The following is an 18298-nucleotide window of genomic DNA, read 5'->3' on the forward strand; positions in this document are numbered from 1 at the left end:
TTCAAAAGGCAAGCGAACAAATAATGCGAGACAAGGCGGCTTGAATTTTGTAGGCTTCACTTGTACTCCTACTGCCACAAATCAACAGAACCTCTGCTGCCGTCGCGTAGTTAGATTGCTAGTTTAATAGGAGGTCGAGGAAGCGTAGGAATAAACTTCAAATAAGGCAATTGTTGTTTCGATGTTCAAATTAAACTGCCACTTTTAGGCTTAATAGCGACACTTCTTTAAAAGATTTTCAGTTGCAAAATACATGCTAACCAGTACGCTATGAATTGCTAATTTAATAACTAGTTAATGAACACCATTTTTTGTAAGTGTAACCTAGATTTTGTTACCAATTAATTTCAATTCCCGGTAAAGCATGATCTTGGTTATATGCAAAAAGCATGGATAAAATTAGGGTAATTGCAGTCAATGGTCTCCTGAAGTTTTGCATTTCCTTTCGTTGAGCGTAAGTTGCCTGTAAATGTTGGTCATCTTGGCAAATTTTAATGACCGCTATTGAATACGTTCTTGGTTATTGAACCGCAATTCCTGCTTTGATTAAAAATGCGAAACTTGTTTTATTTGGTCAAAGAATTGACCGTTTAACCACTTGCTTTCTTCTGGGCAAAACTTCTTAGCAACCTTTGATGAAAAATCTTCTGTAAATTTCAAATTGAACTAGATCAGTAAGTTGGAAAAGATTGCTCCCGATTCTAATTAACGGCTAAGTAAAGCCTGAAAATACCTTCGGGATTTTGTACTGGTATCGCGCTTTCAAAGTAAACGTTTTTACGGATAAATAGTCAATCGGTCAAACCTTTCTCAATCTTTTCAACTATAAATTTCAAAAGTTCACCTGCTTCTTATTAAGAGTTTTCTATACAGTAAACTTGATAATGGTTATGGAACATGCTTAAAAGTGTACTGGAGGGGTTTAAAAATGAATTGGTCGAAGTTATTGTGAAGCTCTGATGGCGTTTGGCGTTCTCAAAAAGAAAATTATTAGCAATTAATGTGGCTCTATTGTTCTTGTGAGATATATTGTTTGCTCTCACACGAAGTGTGTCACAAGTATTTGCAGCAAAAACAAAGTTTTTAGCAATTATTTTAGTCCTGCGGTCTTTTCATGCAATTTTTCGCTTGACCGATTTTTCGTCTGGCCCGTTTGACTTTTCGTGCTCAAACATGGGATAAACCCGTAGCGCACAGAGGGCATTAAGTTCTCTTAGAGCCTTTCAGCTCACTAGTCTCAAAGAATGCGATTCACAGAAACTATTGTTGAAACTTATACGCCCATTTTGTTTACGTTTTCCGCTTTGAATGAATATTTTTTTTGTATGAATTGCATCACACAGGTGGATTCTGTATTCTGATCGTTCAATATATTTTGAGTCAGCTGGAAAAAGTACGTTTTAAAATCAACAGGAGATGGGCTGAGTGGACGGTTGCAATGCTGGCAGAGATCTTTGTTTCTTCTCATACGACTGTTTTTTTTGTTCTTGTCAAAAATTCGTCTATGGTCAATTCGGCTAGTCATAGTTGTATAGAACCCTTAATTAAACTGTGGACTTGGTTTTAGCCTGTAAGTACCAACTTTGTTCCTCGACAAAATAAAAAAAGGCATCCTGTACAAAGTCCATTAATATTTTTCGCTCTTTCCACTAGTAGTTGCGTCTCGTTTTTTAATGCCCCTAAAGAATCAATTCGGTTATTTTTAATAGCCGCCCTCATCTTCTCAGCTGGCTATTATAGCGCTCCTATTTTTTTTACAATTCAAAGAATTTGAATTGTATTGGGGCGCTGTGTTTTTTTTTTAAGATGTGTTCACACATTTTTCAATGACTTTGATCTTTCAAAACGGGATAAACAGGTAAAGCCCAACGGGCATTAAGTTTCATTAGAGGCGCAAAGAGGGCTTTAGTAGTCATTCAAGTGCTTAGAGTGGTACAGCTGCTGGGATGGCCTTTATTGAAGGTTAAAAGGTCGTTTCTAGGAGTTTTTGGGCTCAAAATGCTGCAATTTTTCATGTTTTTTTTTGTGATTTTTTCAGTTTTTGGTTTGATTAGTCTTAGGTGGAAGTTTTTAAAAGTTGACGAAGGCCTTTTTCGAGACAAAGTTCTTTTTTTTACTATTTTTATGAGCTATATGTTTTGGTACTACAAACACAAACACGCAAAATAATACTAATTTTTGCAATTTTTTTCAAGTTTTTTGAAAATTTTTGTCATTTTATGAGTTTTTCCAGCTTTAGGGGTCAAAGAATATCCTTTAAGGTTTGATATTAGGGCACTGCATAGTTTCTAGCAACAACGAAATGGTTTTCAACATTTTAATGTCTCAAGTTTTAGCACATTTTTGATAAAATTTGCAATTTTTTTCAAGGTTTTCTGAAGTTTTTTTTTCAGTTTTTAATATTTGTCCATTCTCAAGTACCAAAAAACCTATTCCACGGTCTGATGAAAGTTACTGCATGGTTGTTAGTTTCAATGGAATTGTTTTCAACAATTTGACCTTTCGAATGTTACAAAACATTTGTCTTTTAGTCAGTTTTTCTCCCCTCAGTAGCCAGCTAACCTCATCCAATGTTTGATAGTATGTTATTAAATAGTTGTTAGGGGGCAAGTGAATGGTTTTCTACATTTTATTTGAAAGAATTTCTATTTTTTGAATTTTGAAATATTTTCAAAAAATTATTGCCTATCGGTCTTTGAGCCCATGAATTTTTGAAGGCTTGGAATTTGGTTACGGGATGGCGTCTAATAGCCTTAGATACAGAAACGATTCTAAAGATTTTAATATCACGATTTTTTGTAACATTTCATTAAAATTTGCAATTGATTTCTTTTTTGAATTTTTCGGTCATTTTCGAGTTAATCGATCTTCAAGGGCCAATGAATTTCTTTCAGTTATTGCAGATGTAATACTGGACCGATTTCAGAAACAAAAATTGGTTTTGAACATATTTTTGAAATAGGTATAATTAAAGAGATCAATTTTTGCCTTAGGGGTAAAAGCTTCTAGAGTTTTTGAAACGAGTATATTTTTGTTCAGTTTTTTTGATTGTTTTAATTTCTCAGTTTTTTGGAGATGATTTTGTTTCTGTTTTCGCTGGCATTGTTCACGTGATCTGCTGGTCAGATAGAGTACTTGTAAGTTTTTTATTCAATTCTTTGAATTGTATTTCAGGACTTGTCCTGCTATGTTTTTTACTTCGTCGAATAAAAAAATGTTTCGCTTTACCTCATTTTGCCGCCTTTTCGTGAAATCTTTTTGACTTCTCTAGGCTAGTTTCTCTCTTCTCTCATTCTGCTAAAAGTGATTTTGAACATCAGTTGCTCAGCAAAGCAATTCAAAATGAACAGAGTTAGTACAAAAATGGATGTCAGAAATAGAAACGGGATAAACCCATAAAGCCCAATTTTAGATGCCCGCTATTTGAATGTCGTTCCTATAAGTCTTATTTACCATCTCTAATGCTTATTGTTATTAATTGTAGCCCCTGTAGCCTCTCTCTAAGAAACAGAAGTATGTTCAACTACGAAATGCCATCAAAATAAATCGGACTTAAAAAATGTTTTTGTACAAAAATCTTTTTTTTCAATATCTTCTGTTATTTCAATCCCAATCATGCTTATTGGAATCAACGGCGGCTATTTTCCGGCAATCTGCCGGGTATGTTTTATATTAACACCTTAATTCATTGAGCTTTTAGAATGCGGAGGGATTACAATGCATAGTGTCAATTCTCGCAAAAAGTTTACGAGAAAGATGAATTTCTATCTCCGGAAATTTTCCCGGACTTACGTTTTTTTATCAGATTTTCTTTTGACTAAAATGGGTGGTTAGCTTGTGGCCAATGGAGTGCTGAAATTCTAAAGTCAGCTGAAGCATCAGGATCAATCGGCAGAATATAAAATTGAGCAAAACTTTCGATCTTTCCCCTTCTTCTCAAAAAGTATTTTTTTTGCCTAACGTTTTTCGTTGAGTCAAATTAAGTATGTGTATAGGCCCTAATTGTCACGTAAAATATCTTTTTTGAGAGGCCAGAGTAAAAAAATAAACAAAATTTCTCAAATTTTGTTTACTTTTTCTCAGAAGTTTTTTTTTCTGTAGTTTACTTGTACATAAGGGTGTATGACTGTTGTTCCTTTAAGTAAAGCTTCTGGCTCAGACAAACCTATCATAAGGCACAAATAGTTGTTTTAGAAGAAGGATCGTTTCAAAGAAAGAAAACTAAATATTTCATAAAAATTTACCGTCTCTTTAATTTTTCTACTTTCACGTCTTAAAGTTTTTCTCTGTTGGTTAAATCAAAAATCTATTGAAAGATGAAACAGTAGAAGCCTAAAATGGCACTGAGAGAAAGATAGCGAAAAGTAACAAAAAAGTTGTTTTTCTGGTTTTTTGAATGATTAATTTCGAAAGCAAAATCGTCTGTTTTCGTTTTCAAACAAATTTTAAAAATTGAATAGAATTATATTTTGCAATATAGTTTTATGACATTTTTCTGGTAATTATATTAATATAATTTAATATCCTCCTCAACCACTACCACCACTCGGTCTCCCCTTTTCCTCCAACCTGCGATAATATTTGTAGTTTTAAAATAAAAACTAGCCTCAAAGGGCTAAAAAATGATGTTTCTCTACGATCTGTAAACAAAAATCGAAGATTTGACTGAAGGAAAAAGCAGGCTTTGCTATATATTCCCGAATTCTGAAAAAAAGTTGGAGCAATTGTTCTCAGTCAATTCTCCTTGACAGTCACAGAAATCAAAAATTGTTTTATTTAAGGTATAAAAAGCTATACAATAGGATTTGTGAAAGCAAAATTTCATCTACTGGAAATTTCAAGCAACCGGACTTTGAGGCGTCTTAACTATTTTGAAAAATTCATCTATGAAGTTCTTTATAGTAAAATTTGAGGGAAACTGGAAAGGTCAAACGAGTGAAAAGGTAGCAAAACTAGCCACGATTTTCTCAAATTTTGCGTTTGGACAGTCGTGGGTTCAACTTTTTGCCTAAATACACCAAAGGCCAAAAGCTAATAATGAATGTGGTAATTCGAATTCAAATAATTTAAGTACATTCGTTAATTTTTTAGGTGATTACGATCATAACTCCTTAATAGTTGGCTATATTTTTAGATCAGTTGCTGTTGTAGAACGTAAATGAAAGTACAGATTGCCCCAAAACGCTTCTATGATCATTTCTCTAAATTGAAATCTGAACGCTTCCGAACAAAGTTTCGAAATTTTTACTTGCTTTGAATAATTGAAATTTCTGAACATGAATGAGGGTTCATCAGCTTATCCTGCGTGAATCATTTTTTCAAGTTGACACATTTTGTCCTGAAGTTTACGAAGACGTGCTTTTTGTTTTTATTCATATCGGCTTAATGCTTTGTAATGCCTCATTTGAATACTTGAAAGTAAGCTCGCCATATGTATGTATAAATTTTGAACGCTTTATCAATTGCGGAATCATGAGTTGGAAAATCAAATTTGGAAAAATCAACTATAAACTCCCGGATTTTTCACCATAGACTTATCAAGAAACCAAATTTAAGACATTTGTTTGCGTAGGTACTGAGATGTTGTGCCTAAGATCATACGCTTTTATAGACATAAGAATTGATCCATAGATGAACATTGTCCCTTAAGTCACGTGACTAAGAAGTTATTAAGCCTATGCTTCTATGCAACAGCAGCAATGATATTGGGTGACTTCATACGCTTTTAATTAACTTTTTTGCCGAATCAGTTGGTATCATTGTTATGGAACAGCAAAATTGATCCACAGACACTTCTGAAATTTATCTCGGAGTTATATGTTTGTAATTATTGTTGTTCAGATTCGGAAATTTTGGCAAGTATTGAGGGATGTTAGACAATTTCACGAAGAGAATTTAAGGATTTTTCGGCACCCCTTGTCAGTTCTAACCTTAAACTGCTAATATTGCCTTGTTATATAGATCGTGGGGAGTAAAGTTGCAATGCGCCCTACGTTGGTGGGGGTGGGGGGGTGCATCATAGCAGATTCAAATGCCAAATGTGAAACACGAATTCTGTTATGCTTAGAACTAGTAATGGTTATTTGGTTCTATTTATAATCGAATTTATTAACATGTTTAGGGATCTCAGTGTCTCCCAAAATTCCAAACTGAAACAATACAAGTAGACTGTGAAGAGGCAACAGGCACTGGCATCTGTCCAGACTGTGAGACAGAGCGAGAGGAACATTCTAGAAGGAATCGCGAGCACTTGACCGGGAACAGCGTAGGTGCTGGGGGTGATCCGAGTGCGGGAACTCACTGTAAGGAGGTCTTGACGTCCTTTCTTCTACCTCAGAAACCAGGAGACGCAGGTATGTAGTTTTAGACGACCCCCCCCCCCCCAATCCGTCTCACACACACACACTTGTCATTTTTCTGTTTTTCAGTTGCACGTTTCTGTGTTATGATTGTTAGCTAGATCTGCATGTAATTGTCTATGAATAGTAATTGCGATTTCTTGTCACTTTTCCAGAAACCTCGAGATCTGATTTAGTGATAGCTGGGGCTATTATTGGCCTTCTCTTGGGTTTTTTACAATTCAAAGATTTTTTTTTACAATTCAAAGAAATTGAATTGTATTGGGGCGCTGTATTTTTTTAAGATCTGTTCACACATTTTCATGATTTTTGAAGTCAAATTGGAGTAGTGATTTTGGTCACGCCGAAACAGCAAGAGGAACGAAAAAGCGAGTGGTTTTGCGGCGTAAAAATTTTTTGCTCTAAATTTAAAGTAGAGTGAGAAAACGGTGTTTGAAGAAAAATTGCTTTCTCGCTTGTGGTTTTTTGTTCACATGCGGCAATTTCACACTGATTTTTACTGTTTTTTCGATTTTTGGTTAAATTTTTGGTCACTCTTGACTTACCTCACTCACAAAAATGACTTCCTCACTTTGAAATTGACTTTTTATAGCTGCAAAGCTGTAAGCTGAGCGAAGCTATTTTGCGGTGCTCTTGGTTTTTTTGTTTCGTCGTCTGACGCTCTTTTTTCGTTTAACATTTGTTCACACAGCAAAGCTGAAAAAGTCAAATTTTCTGAATGCTTCTTCCTCTCAGTAACGACATTTGGGCGTGTGACGTCGTTTCTCTCTCGCTTTAGCAAAAGTTTTTAGGTTATTTGCGTGATTAGATTTTGATCATACGTGTCTTACCTCACTCAATAAAATGACTTTTGCACTTCAAAACTTAAGTTTGAATTTGTTTAAGGTCAAAGGAACTCATTTGTGCAGTAAAGGTCACTAATAAGAGGTTTCTGTGGAATTAATTTTAACAAGCTTTATTAATTTATCGCTGAATGTTTTTTACCTAGTTTTTTGAGCGGCGTCGATTTTTAATTTAGATGTGTATCTGTTTCTATCTCTATATTGCACGCAGGTGTATTCTTTCGCATCTAATCAGGCAATCTTATTTACTTTAATTCAAAGAGATAAGGTCAAGTGGGTGTGTGTCACTCTAAATGAAGATTATTAGAGCAGCTAATAGAGGCAGCAAAAACTTATGCAGATTTTTAATCAAAATATAACAGATCAGCCTTCAATGAAAAGACGAATTTTTTCGGTCTGTCTTTACTGTTTTTTTTGAGACTGCAGATCTACAAAGCTATTGCGGCTATTTTCTGGCAATCTGCCAGCTATGTTTAATTGGCCTTGACAAAATTTGTAGCATTTATTTGCATCATGTTTTTCTTTCTCATGCGATTTTTCGCTTGATCAAGTTTTTGTCTGACCGATTATAACTGGTAAAACACGAGGACAAAAGCAGTGCAATTTCTTAGAGCGTTTATTAGACTATGAAGCGCATGATACTCCCTAGATTTTTGTACATTCCATTAATCCATGCCTCCCTTGGCTTAAGCTAACTACAGTAGTCACCCTGAGTGTCGTTTGAGAGCAGTTCATACTACCGTAGTCGATTCTTTTTTTAATAGCCGCACAGTGATAGCTGGGGCTATTATTGGCCTTATCTTAGTTTTTTTATTTCGTCGTCATGATTTTTGTTACGACCATATGACGTCACAGCCACTTAGTTCATTCGTTCATGCAATTTCAACTGAATTGCATGTGTGACGTCATGTTTCGCACTTAGTGGAGCGAGTTTTTTTTTGTTCATGTGCGTGATTAAATTTTTGGTCACACTTGACTCACCTCACTCTCAAAAATGACTTCCTCACTTTGAAATTGACTTTTATTTACTTTAATTCAAAGAGATAAGGTCAAGATGGGTGTGTGTCACTCTAAATGAATGTTATTTGAGATCAGCTAATAGAGGCAGCAATAACTTATGCAAATTTTTAATCGAAATATAACAAATCAGCCTTCAATGAAAAGACGAATTTTTTCGGTCTGTCTTTACTGTTTTTTTTTTACTGCCGATCTACAAATCTATTGCGGCTATTTTCTGGCAATCTGCCAGCTATTTTTTTCAAATTGTAAATTTTTGATCCCGTGTAACTAGATATTAAACTAGTTTTAAATGAACCACAGTGCCTTTTTTTGCTTGAAACAGCTTGTTTCGGCTGCATGTCTTTTAATAGCCGGCAAGCAGAGCTAGGCTATAATTTGTCTCATCGAAATTTCAAAAAAAAATTCGAAAAATTTCAAAAATTTGTATGTAGGCGCGGTCTGTTCACAGGTTTCAGAAGTTCTGTGTGATGCCAATGAGAAGGCAAATTGGAGTAGTGATTTGAGTCAGGTTGGAGTAGTAAAGAGAGCCCCCCCCCCACAGAGAATAATTTAAGGCGTGAAATTTTTCGCGAATTACTAAAGGTTATTCATGTGTTCAATAGTCAACACAGTTGTTTTAAAGTCATGACATTTTCCAAAAATTTATTCAACTTTCCAATTATGCTTTCCTTTCTGACGTTCATTATAGCATGTTGTCTTGGTTTTAAATGATTTCGACAATGGTTTTCAAAAAAAAAACGTCTTTCATTGATTAGGTCAATTTCTTGATTAATTTTTGAATGAAGCCCCAAACGCTAGTGCTCTGATAATTGAGAATTTGAGTTGTTGGTTTTCTATCAAGAACATATATATTTAACAGTTCTATTTAAATATTTTTCCCATTCATGTGTTGTGTTAAAATTACTTTTCGTATCTAACCCTTAGAATTCTGACTTGCTACTGGAAGTCATTTTTTCCTTTATTTTTTGTCTTTCAATTCTAATCAAGAGTGGCGAGGGCGTCTTTCTTGCAATGGTCAGGCTCATTTTATAAAGAAATTTTTGACATTTTTGAAGCTCAGAATTCAAGACATGGTTGGTTGAGCAATGTGGCAATGCGTCCGGAAAAATACTTTTTTGAAGCTTTCCTCTATTTGCTGAGAATTTCGTAAGCTTTTTTAATAAGTATCTCAGATCACAATTGTCATTTTCCCGTTTGGCTCGGCTCAAATTTTAAATGCTCCAAAATGGAGTGTTGAACCAATGATGCAGTCGAGTGGATTTAATGCCATTTTTGCTTGATATTGACTTCTGGTTTGACTTTTTGTTTTTGCAAAAGTATAATTTTTGCACGCTATTTTTACGTAGAATTTTGGGATCTATTCTGTCCCCCCCCCCCAGCTTATATTTTTTACGCCCCCCAGGCGCACGTGCTATTTTATACATAGCAATGTGCTATATAACAACATATAATTTGTAACTGGGGGCGTAAAAAACACTGGGGGAGAGAAACAGAATAGATCCGAGTTTTGTTGTCATTACACTGTTCTGTTTTATTAAACATATTTTAAGTTTAGTCTATTTCTTATTGACGGAGGAATAAACTATGTTAGTTATAAACTACGTCATTTTTCGTAAATTATTTTGGTTTCCTTCGACGTTCATTTATTGTTCTTTTTTGACGCCGCAAACATTAGAAAGCATCCGTGTTGTTCTCCGTATCGTGCCGTTCTTTAACTGTGAATTAATGACATCTATTTACACTCATTTGCAGTTAGTTTTAAGTTGAATTGAGTCATTACTTTTTTTATATAGAACGATCTGCCGTGCTCTCTAAATGACTTTTAACACTAATATTGAGGCTACTTCGATTGCATTTTGAATTTGAAAAGTCCTTTTCTGTTTCATATTTATGTAAACGTCTACCATCTTTTTATCCAACTCTTTGACAGCATTTAGGTGCCTGATGGCATTTATTCAACTTCTTCAATGGGATTTCTATGTTGAAATGCGTGATTATTTTTTAAAATCAAAAATGAATTACCACTTCTCAGGAACTTCAAACAATTATTAAGGTCATTTTTTTTCAGTTTCCCTTATGCGAAGATCTCAAAAAGCTGTTTTGTTGACCTTTTCCAACAGTTATTAAACTGATTTTCTGAGGAGTAGTCATATGTTGCTCTCATTGCATGTGGAATTTTCAATCAATTGCTTCATTAGTTTTCACTCATAAATTTTAATTTTCTGTAAATTTTCACCACGCTTCACACCAAAATTTTTTCAATTTGTAAATGCCAAATTTTTAATGTTTGAGTGAGCATAAAAAAGCATGTAAACTTGCAATGTGATCGCCTAACATCAATACAATAGCGAGTTTGTGGCGGTCAAATTTTAGCCCAAAACAAAAGCTGAAATGATCAGTTTGTGATTTGGAATTATATGAATAGAACAGCCAAGAATATTGTCTAGAGGTGGGTCACTACTCAATAACTTCAAAGTTAAAAGGAAGATCAAAGTTATTAATAATAAACAAGATCAAAGCAGTTGCGATAATTTGCGGTTTAATTGTTGAAGACAGTGTAATGGACGGGTTCTCTGGGCTTGAGCCCCCCGATGAAAATGAAGACGGAGCCGGCAGTGAAGTGCAAACACCTTTGATGTCTGCTGTTTGTATCATTCCGCCGGCTTATTCTGCGATTGATTCCAGTGATAGTATTTCTGATCTCTCTAGTCAGTATAGAGCATTACTGGCCAGTACAGAGCATGAAAGCTGGCCCAATAATAGTGAGTAATAGTTGTTTGGTGACTGGACAAGTGATCGAAAGGACGACACTAGATCGAAGAGATAGAACTTTGAACCCTAAATCGGAAACTAATTGTTGCCTGTAGACGATTCAATGGAACTTTTATTTTCACCTCCCCCCGCGCGGCTGAATAGGACCTATAACTGAACGTTTTTACACTGTTATGGTTGATACTAAGTTTATATAAACCATTATGACTTCGGAACAACACGTATTAGTTTATGTAAATATGCTCAATTTTTTTGCTCACGTGGGTGGAAACCTAACCGAGGAATGCATCAGTTTTCAATTGATCTGCCGTCCTTTTGACCTTAGTCCAGTTGCTAATGAGTAAAAAAGGCTAATGTGTTGTGACATCGACGATTGTTTTGAAGGTGCTCATTCTTATATAGCTGGTTTTCTATTTTCAAATATGCTCCTTTAACTAACAGTTGTTGTAAATGTAACCGTTGTTGATTTTTGGTTATAAAGAAAGAATTAATTTCTCCAAATAAGCAGAATATAGCATTGTGAATAATATAAAAACTTTCAGATCGAGAAAACAGTCAACGAGAATATTCACACCTTTTTCAGACTGCCCTTCATCGCTATCTCAGTTCTGTAATCTTAAAATCTCTCGGTATTATTTCAAGTGACTTCAATTTATCATTTAGTTTAGTACAGCAAAACTCGGTTGAATAACGTTCTATATTTTTTTGCATAATAGTAATTTCAGTATATTAGCTGCTTTTTGCCTTGTTTCTTTTAATATGGTGGAAAGATCGAAGAGTTCATTGCTCTCACTCATCAAATTATCACTATGAAGATTGACTTTAAGACGAATTTTAAGAACTCGTAGATTTGCATTTCGTAAACAAATAAATTAGAGTTTTTTAATCAAAAATGTCTTCAAGTGTCAACTGTTTTCCTAAAATAAATGAATTTTGTCTATTTGAACAACACTATTTGGACGTAGAAAAAACAGTTTTCAAAAAAAACCGTAGCTAGCTACTGAAGAAGACAACTGCTCTCCAGCCTTTTAAGAGAGCACTCCGCCGACCGGTTATGTTCTATTTTTGTTTTTCAAAATTAAATGTAAAAAGTTGTTCGAACGTTAAGTTTGCTATATTTGAAATTAATACGCACACAACCCTTTTCAACTGCAGCATGCTCAATGTCCCAAACGCGAAAAAACGATGCCTTTTTATAACAGATTTTTTGTCGATTTGCTTAAATGAACTTATTGATTCATTGAGTTAGGTATTTTTCTGAAATTAGCTTTTTGTCCATCTTAGTAGCTTATCCTCATAAGTTGCGTTTCTCATGTTTTTTGCGTACTTTTACAGAACTTGAATTATCCTTGTTCTTTAATTTGCATTGCGCTGAATGCTTTAGTACACGAAGTCAAAAACAGCTGGTTTTATTATGATATAGGCGAGGTTGGTTTAAGTAAGAGCTTTTTAATCTTCGAAAGAAACTCCGAATTAAGACGTGCTTGATATTAATTCTATTATATTCCCAACAGCAACGAATCGAAGTTAACCAAAGTTGTTGATGGTGTTTTTCGGATTTTAATTACTCACAAACAAAATTGTAGCAATTTTATTAGTCATGTCATGTGGTCTGTTTATGCGATTTTTTGCCCCCGCCCGCCCCCCTCAGTTTGAGCCCTCCTCAGACACACATCCCCGCATTAAGCCTCGTCCCGCACTTTCCACCCTCCTCTGCTGGCTATTTGGAATCGCTCTCGTCAATTTCTCCCTACCTCACACCCCACCCGCTAATGTTAGTATCCCTAAGCCCCAGCTAGCTACTACCGATACCAACCAGTCGATTGAGAGCAATTCGCCCGACGTTGGATGGTTATGTTTGCTGCATGTGATGCGATGTGTAAGTTTAAATTGTTATTCTTGTCTACTCTGCTCAAAGTTGCAACACTTAGTTTTTGTGCCGAATGTTCATTGCCTTCATTTCCTGAAGGGCGAAAATTTGCTCTAAAACTAACCAATTTTTCCATCTAATTACTGCAAAACTTTTTAATCGGTTTGCTGCACCTTTTTCAAAATGCAGAATAATGGGGCAGCATTTACTCAGTTTTTCCTCATGTTTTTCGCTTCATACTTTTTCGCTTGGGTGCTTGTCTTCATTGAAAACCCTTAAAAACTCATTTTTTTCGTCTTTCATCGAAAAAATGGACAGAAAATGTTAAATAAAAATTTAGCTTTTATAGCAAGCAAAAACATATGGCTCCGTTTCTTCCATTTATGCTTCGAAAAGTTTAAATTAACAAAGAATTATTCGCATCATTTTTCTTAATGGCCAAAACCAATCGCGAAGGGTGAATAAAGCAGGCTAGACACAATTTAAACCCAGCGGTCGTTCGAGTGCAGACTTTATGTCTCTACTCAAACAAATTTTAGCATTCCCAATTTATTCAAAATTTCTGCTATTTGCTTATTTTCTGTTGCTTATTTTTCTCGAGGTGTTCAAAAATACTTCCAGCCGCACATTCTGGGTCCATCGAGCTATGTTGGAATCTGTCCAGATCTGTGAGTTGAATCTAAATGGTATGAACTTTACAAGGGACAATGGGAATTTTGACACCTGTCTGTCAAAGAGGATTACAGAAATGGCCGTTTAATTTGCCTATCCCATTTATTAGCACTCCCATGTTGGAAAATTGGGGGGTATTAATTTATAAATGTCGAGTGACATGCTTTGCGATCACTCAAGCCTGCCAAATAATCACTTGTTTTTGAAAATCTTTTAATTTTATCAGCCCCTCAGCTTCTGGAAATGAATATGTGAACAAATGAGAAAAGAATGATTTCATGTTTTTGCAAATTAGAACGATTGCAATTATTTGCTGTCAAAGTTTTAATTTAATGAAGATGAAGAAATAAAAAAAAACAAGATTAATTTGCTAAATTCAAGTTTCTGCGCTAAGCCTCCCGGCTTCGCTACAAATGTGAATTTGGGAATAACAAAAAAATGGAATTAATAATGTTCATGTTTTCGCAGTTTTCTAGGTTTAAACAATTTTAGACGTTAGAGTTGTTGTTTACCACAACAACTTTAATTATTTACAATCACGAATTAATTATTCAAAGTTCTGCATTGATTTCTGATATTCAATTTTTTAATGAAGAATTTGATGTGTTAGATATGAATTATAAATAATGTAATGAATTGTTTTCTGGTGTCAATATTATTTATTAATGTCTCCACCAAAACGTCTCAACAGGAAAATGAAGAGGCAAAAAGAACACTTTCTGATCAGCTGATCTGTTTTGAAGTGTCTCTTTTGACGGAATAAATTTCGAATTTTTCTTGCAATACTATCAAGTGATAAAAATGAAAAAAAACAACGCAAGAAACATTCATAACGCACTATTTTAAAGTGACCTGAAATTTCAACAGAAGCTTTAGATTATCTTTTGAAAGGGATTGGTTTCTCCGTTAATGTTTGTGTTGGACATTGTAGCCCCACAGGCCTATTGGTCAAAACGTAAAGTCCAACCCCCCCCCCCCCGCATCACAGTTGACATGAATATACCAAAATTGGGGGTATATTTTCGCTATTTCGTGTAATTATTTTAATTTCTGTAGTGTCACAACGGAAAGTATTAAAAGTGATACAGCAATGGCTTTTTAAGCTTTTCAAACTCAACATTTTTTTTACCTCAACAGCAGTTGTTTACATCGTTTTTACGTGCATTTTTAAATTTAAATTTGGTAATAGAACTTTCTATGTTTGTCCTTATGACGTTCTAGTCTGAGTAGAGGTAATGATATTTTAATGCGTCATCAGAAATGAATTCAGTGCTGTAATTGGCTCGTGGAACAATTACGTCATCAGATTGAACTCAGAGAAACTAATTTGACTCCATCTACTAGTCTTACTATATTTGTAGTTCACTGTCGCAAAGACGCCAAATAATCACAAAGTGTGGTTGTATTCTACAATTTTATCTGCTTGGCAAGGAATTTTGGATTTTGGTTTTTTGGGTGATTTATTGATACGGGACTTTCAATTTGACAAAAAGGTTACAATGCCTTCTTTTTTCATGGTTTAAAATCATGTCTAAAATGAAAATAGTATTTATTAATAGCCGCCCTCATCTTCTCAGTCGGCTACTATAGCGCTACTATTTTTTTTTACAATTCAAAGAATTTGAATTGTATTGGGGTGCTGTCTTTTTATTACCACTCGAAGAGGAGTATTGGAGAAGTCCTTTTTTAATCAATTTTATTGGAGTGATTTTTGAAGCGGGAAATGAAACGCGTGAAAAAATTTGGAGTGATTTTGGTGCTGAACAAAAGTGAAAAGCGGAGGGAAAAGAGTGGTTTTTGTTCACGTGCGGCATTTTAAAGCAGTTTTTTTTCTTTTTTTTGGTTAAGAGGTTTTGTTATGATTTAATTTTAGGGTGGATTTGGCAGTGGTTTGAAGGTTTCTGGAAATTCTTGAGTTTTCTGCTAATTCGGAGGTTTTTCATGTATTTTGCTGATTTTTAGGCTAATTTTTGCGATTTTTTGACGATTGTTTTGTTTTACTGCCTCCAATGGGTATGGAAAAGACACCTATGACTTGTGCATTTTTTTTTTAAATTTAAGATCTGTTCACACATTTTCATGATTTTTGAAGTCTAATTGGAGTAGTGATTTTGGTCACGCCGAAACAGGAAATAGAGCGAAAAACCGAGTGGTTTTGCGGTGTGAAATGTTTTTGCTCTAATTTTAAGGTAGAGTGATAAAACGGTGTTTGAACAAAAATTCGCTTTCAGGCTAGTGATTTTTTGTTCACATGCGGCAATTTCACTTTGATTTTAACTGTTTTTTCAATTTTTTGGATCGGATTTTTCTCTAAATGGTTTTCCCAATCCATTCATAGTTTATCCTAGATCTAGTTTTTATGTTTGAATCAAATGTCCATTTCTCGCTATTGGTTTTTTGTTCACATGCGGCATTTTGACATTGATTTTGTTTTTTTTTTGTTTTTTGATCTAATTTTTTTAGGAAATAGTTTTCCCAATTCACTCAACGTGCGTTCTAGGTCTAGTTTTCCTTTAGTCAATGAAATTTTTTGAATTGTACGTCAGGACTTGTCCTGCTATGTTTTTTTTTACTTCGTCGATCTTTTTTTTCGCTTTACCCATTTTGTCGCTTTTTCGACATTTTGCGTCAAGTCTTTTTGACTTCTCTAAGCTAGTTTCACTCTTCTGTCATTCTGCTTAAAGTCCTTTTAAGCAGCAGCTGCTCAGCAAAGCAATTCAAAATGAAGAGAGTATAATAAAATCAAAGTCAGAAATAGAAACGGGATAATCCCATAAAGCCCATTTTTAGATGCCCGGTTTTTGTATTTTGTTCTCATAAGTTTTAGTTGCTATATATAATTCTTATTGGTATTGATACTAGACCCTGTATACTCTCATTGAGAGACAGGAGTATGTTCAATTACGAAATTACATCAAATTAAATCGCTCTTAAAAATGTTTTTATACAAAAATCAATTTTTGTTGATATTTTCTTTTCTTTCAATCCCAATAGAGTTATGGGAATCAACGGCGGCTATTTTTGTTGATATTTTCTTTTCTTTCAATCCCAATAGAGTTATGGGAATCAACGGCGGCTATTTTCCGGCATTCTGCCTGGTATGTATAATTGCTCTCAAACGAAGTAGCAATTATATTACTCCTGTGGTTTTTTGTGCGATTTTTTTACCTTGGGCGAATTTTCGTCTGAACCATTTGAATTTTTGTCCTCAAAAACGGGATGAACAGGCTACGCCCGTAGGGCATTATGTTCTCTCGCCTCATTCGCCGAAACTTTTTTGGGGACATAAATTCACGGTACGAAGGGCGACTTTTTTCGGGTCACCCCGAACCCCTACCGTGCATACCCTCATGCCCCTTCAACTAAGATTAGGTAGACTTTCTAAACCGCTGCTGGCTACTGAAGAAGCCAACCTCTCGCCAGTTTCAGAGTAAATCGTTTTCTTCGAAAGTGCAGATTTATGTTAATTGTCTGAGAAGCAAATTAGTGATCAATTTCTATCAGACATGAAATTGAGTTGAGCAAGGCACTGATAATTAATATTATTGCGTGAACCTTTTTGAACTCCTTTTGAGCCGATGATAGCATGTGCTTTGCTCAAATGATTCAGTTTATTGGAGCAGAAATTATTATTTTTGAATCGCCAAAATGTCTACTGTTTTCTGTTTTCATTCCTCATTTCAATTAGCAGTTGTTTTGAATATAGTGAAACTCCACCTGAGAAAACAGGCTAATTAATTGCTCTTGACGGCAAAGTCGGCAGTGCACATGGTTAAGAAGAGGGAGGTCAATGCTTCGAATACCGGTGGGGTCAAATGCTTTTCCACCCGCCTGTCGTTTAGGAGCAATTCTTCCGACATTAGTCAGTTTGTTTTCTTCGAAATGTTTTCGCTCAAATTTTAAGGTAGAGTGAGAAAAAGGTGTTTGAACAAAAATTCGCTTTCAGGCTACTGATTTTTTGTTCACATGCGGCAATTTCACTTTGATTTTAACTGTTTCAATTTTTTGGATCAGATTTTTCTCTAAATGGTTTCCCCAATCCATTCATAGTTTATCCTAGATCTAGTTTTTATGTTTGAACCAAATGTCCATTTCTCGCTATTGGTTTTTTGTTCACATGCGGCATTTTGACATTGATTTTGTTTTTTTTTTGTTTTTTGATCTAATTTTTTTAGGAAATAGTTTTCCCGATTCACTCAACATGCGTTCTAGGTCTAGTTTTCCTTTAGTCAATGAAATTTTTTGAATTGTACGGCAGGACTTGTCCTGCTATGGTTTTTTTTACTTCGTCGAATTTTTTTTTCGCTTTACCCATTTTGTCGCTTCTTCGATATTTTGCGTGAAATCTTTTTGACTTCTCTAGGCTAGTTTCACTCTTATGTCATTCTGCTCAAAGTCCTTTTAAACAGCAGCTGCTCATCAAAGCAATTCAAAATGAAGAGAGTATAACAAAATCAAAGTCAGAAATAGAAACGGGATAAACCCATAAAGCCCATTTTTAGATGCCCGGTACTTGAACTTTGTTCTCATAAGTTTTAGTTACTATATATAATTCTTATTGGTATTGATACTAGACCCTGTATACTCTCATTGAGAGACAGGAGTATGTTCAATTACGAAATTACATCAAATTAAATCGCTCTTAAAAATGTTTTTATACAAAAATCAATTTTTGTTGATATTTTCTTTTCTTTCAATCCCAATAGAGTTATGGGAATCAACGGCGGCTATTTTTGTTGATATTTTCTTTTCTTTCAATCCCA

At 34.7% G+C, this 18298-nt stretch overlaps 1 protein-coding gene across 2 annotated transcripts in view; it reads left to right on the top strand.

The window, feature by feature from the left end:
* Positions 1 to 18298, top strand: part of LOC142351852 (uncharacterized) — a 75572-nt gene that overhangs the window by 15716 nt on the left and 41558 nt on the right. Inside the window, exons 7-8 of one of the 2 annotated variants that reach the window (XM_075404082.1) lie at positions 6122 to 6353; positions 10774 to 10983. In XM_075404082.1, coding sequence (XP_075260197.1) covers positions 6122 to 6353; positions 10774 to 10983 — 442 coding nt within the window. The remainder of the gene's footprint in view (positions 1 to 6121; positions 6354 to 10773; positions 10984 to 18298) is intronic. The other variant, XM_075404083.1, reaches the window with a different exon arrangement.

Source organism: Convolutriloba macropyga, chromosome 13, assembly GCF_964194025.1.
Source record: "Convolutriloba macropyga chromosome 13, txConMacr16.3, whole genome shotgun sequence".
Classification (NCBI taxonomy): domain Eukaryota; kingdom Metazoa; phylum Xenacoelomorpha; order Acoela; family Convolutidae; genus Convolutriloba; species Convolutriloba macropyga.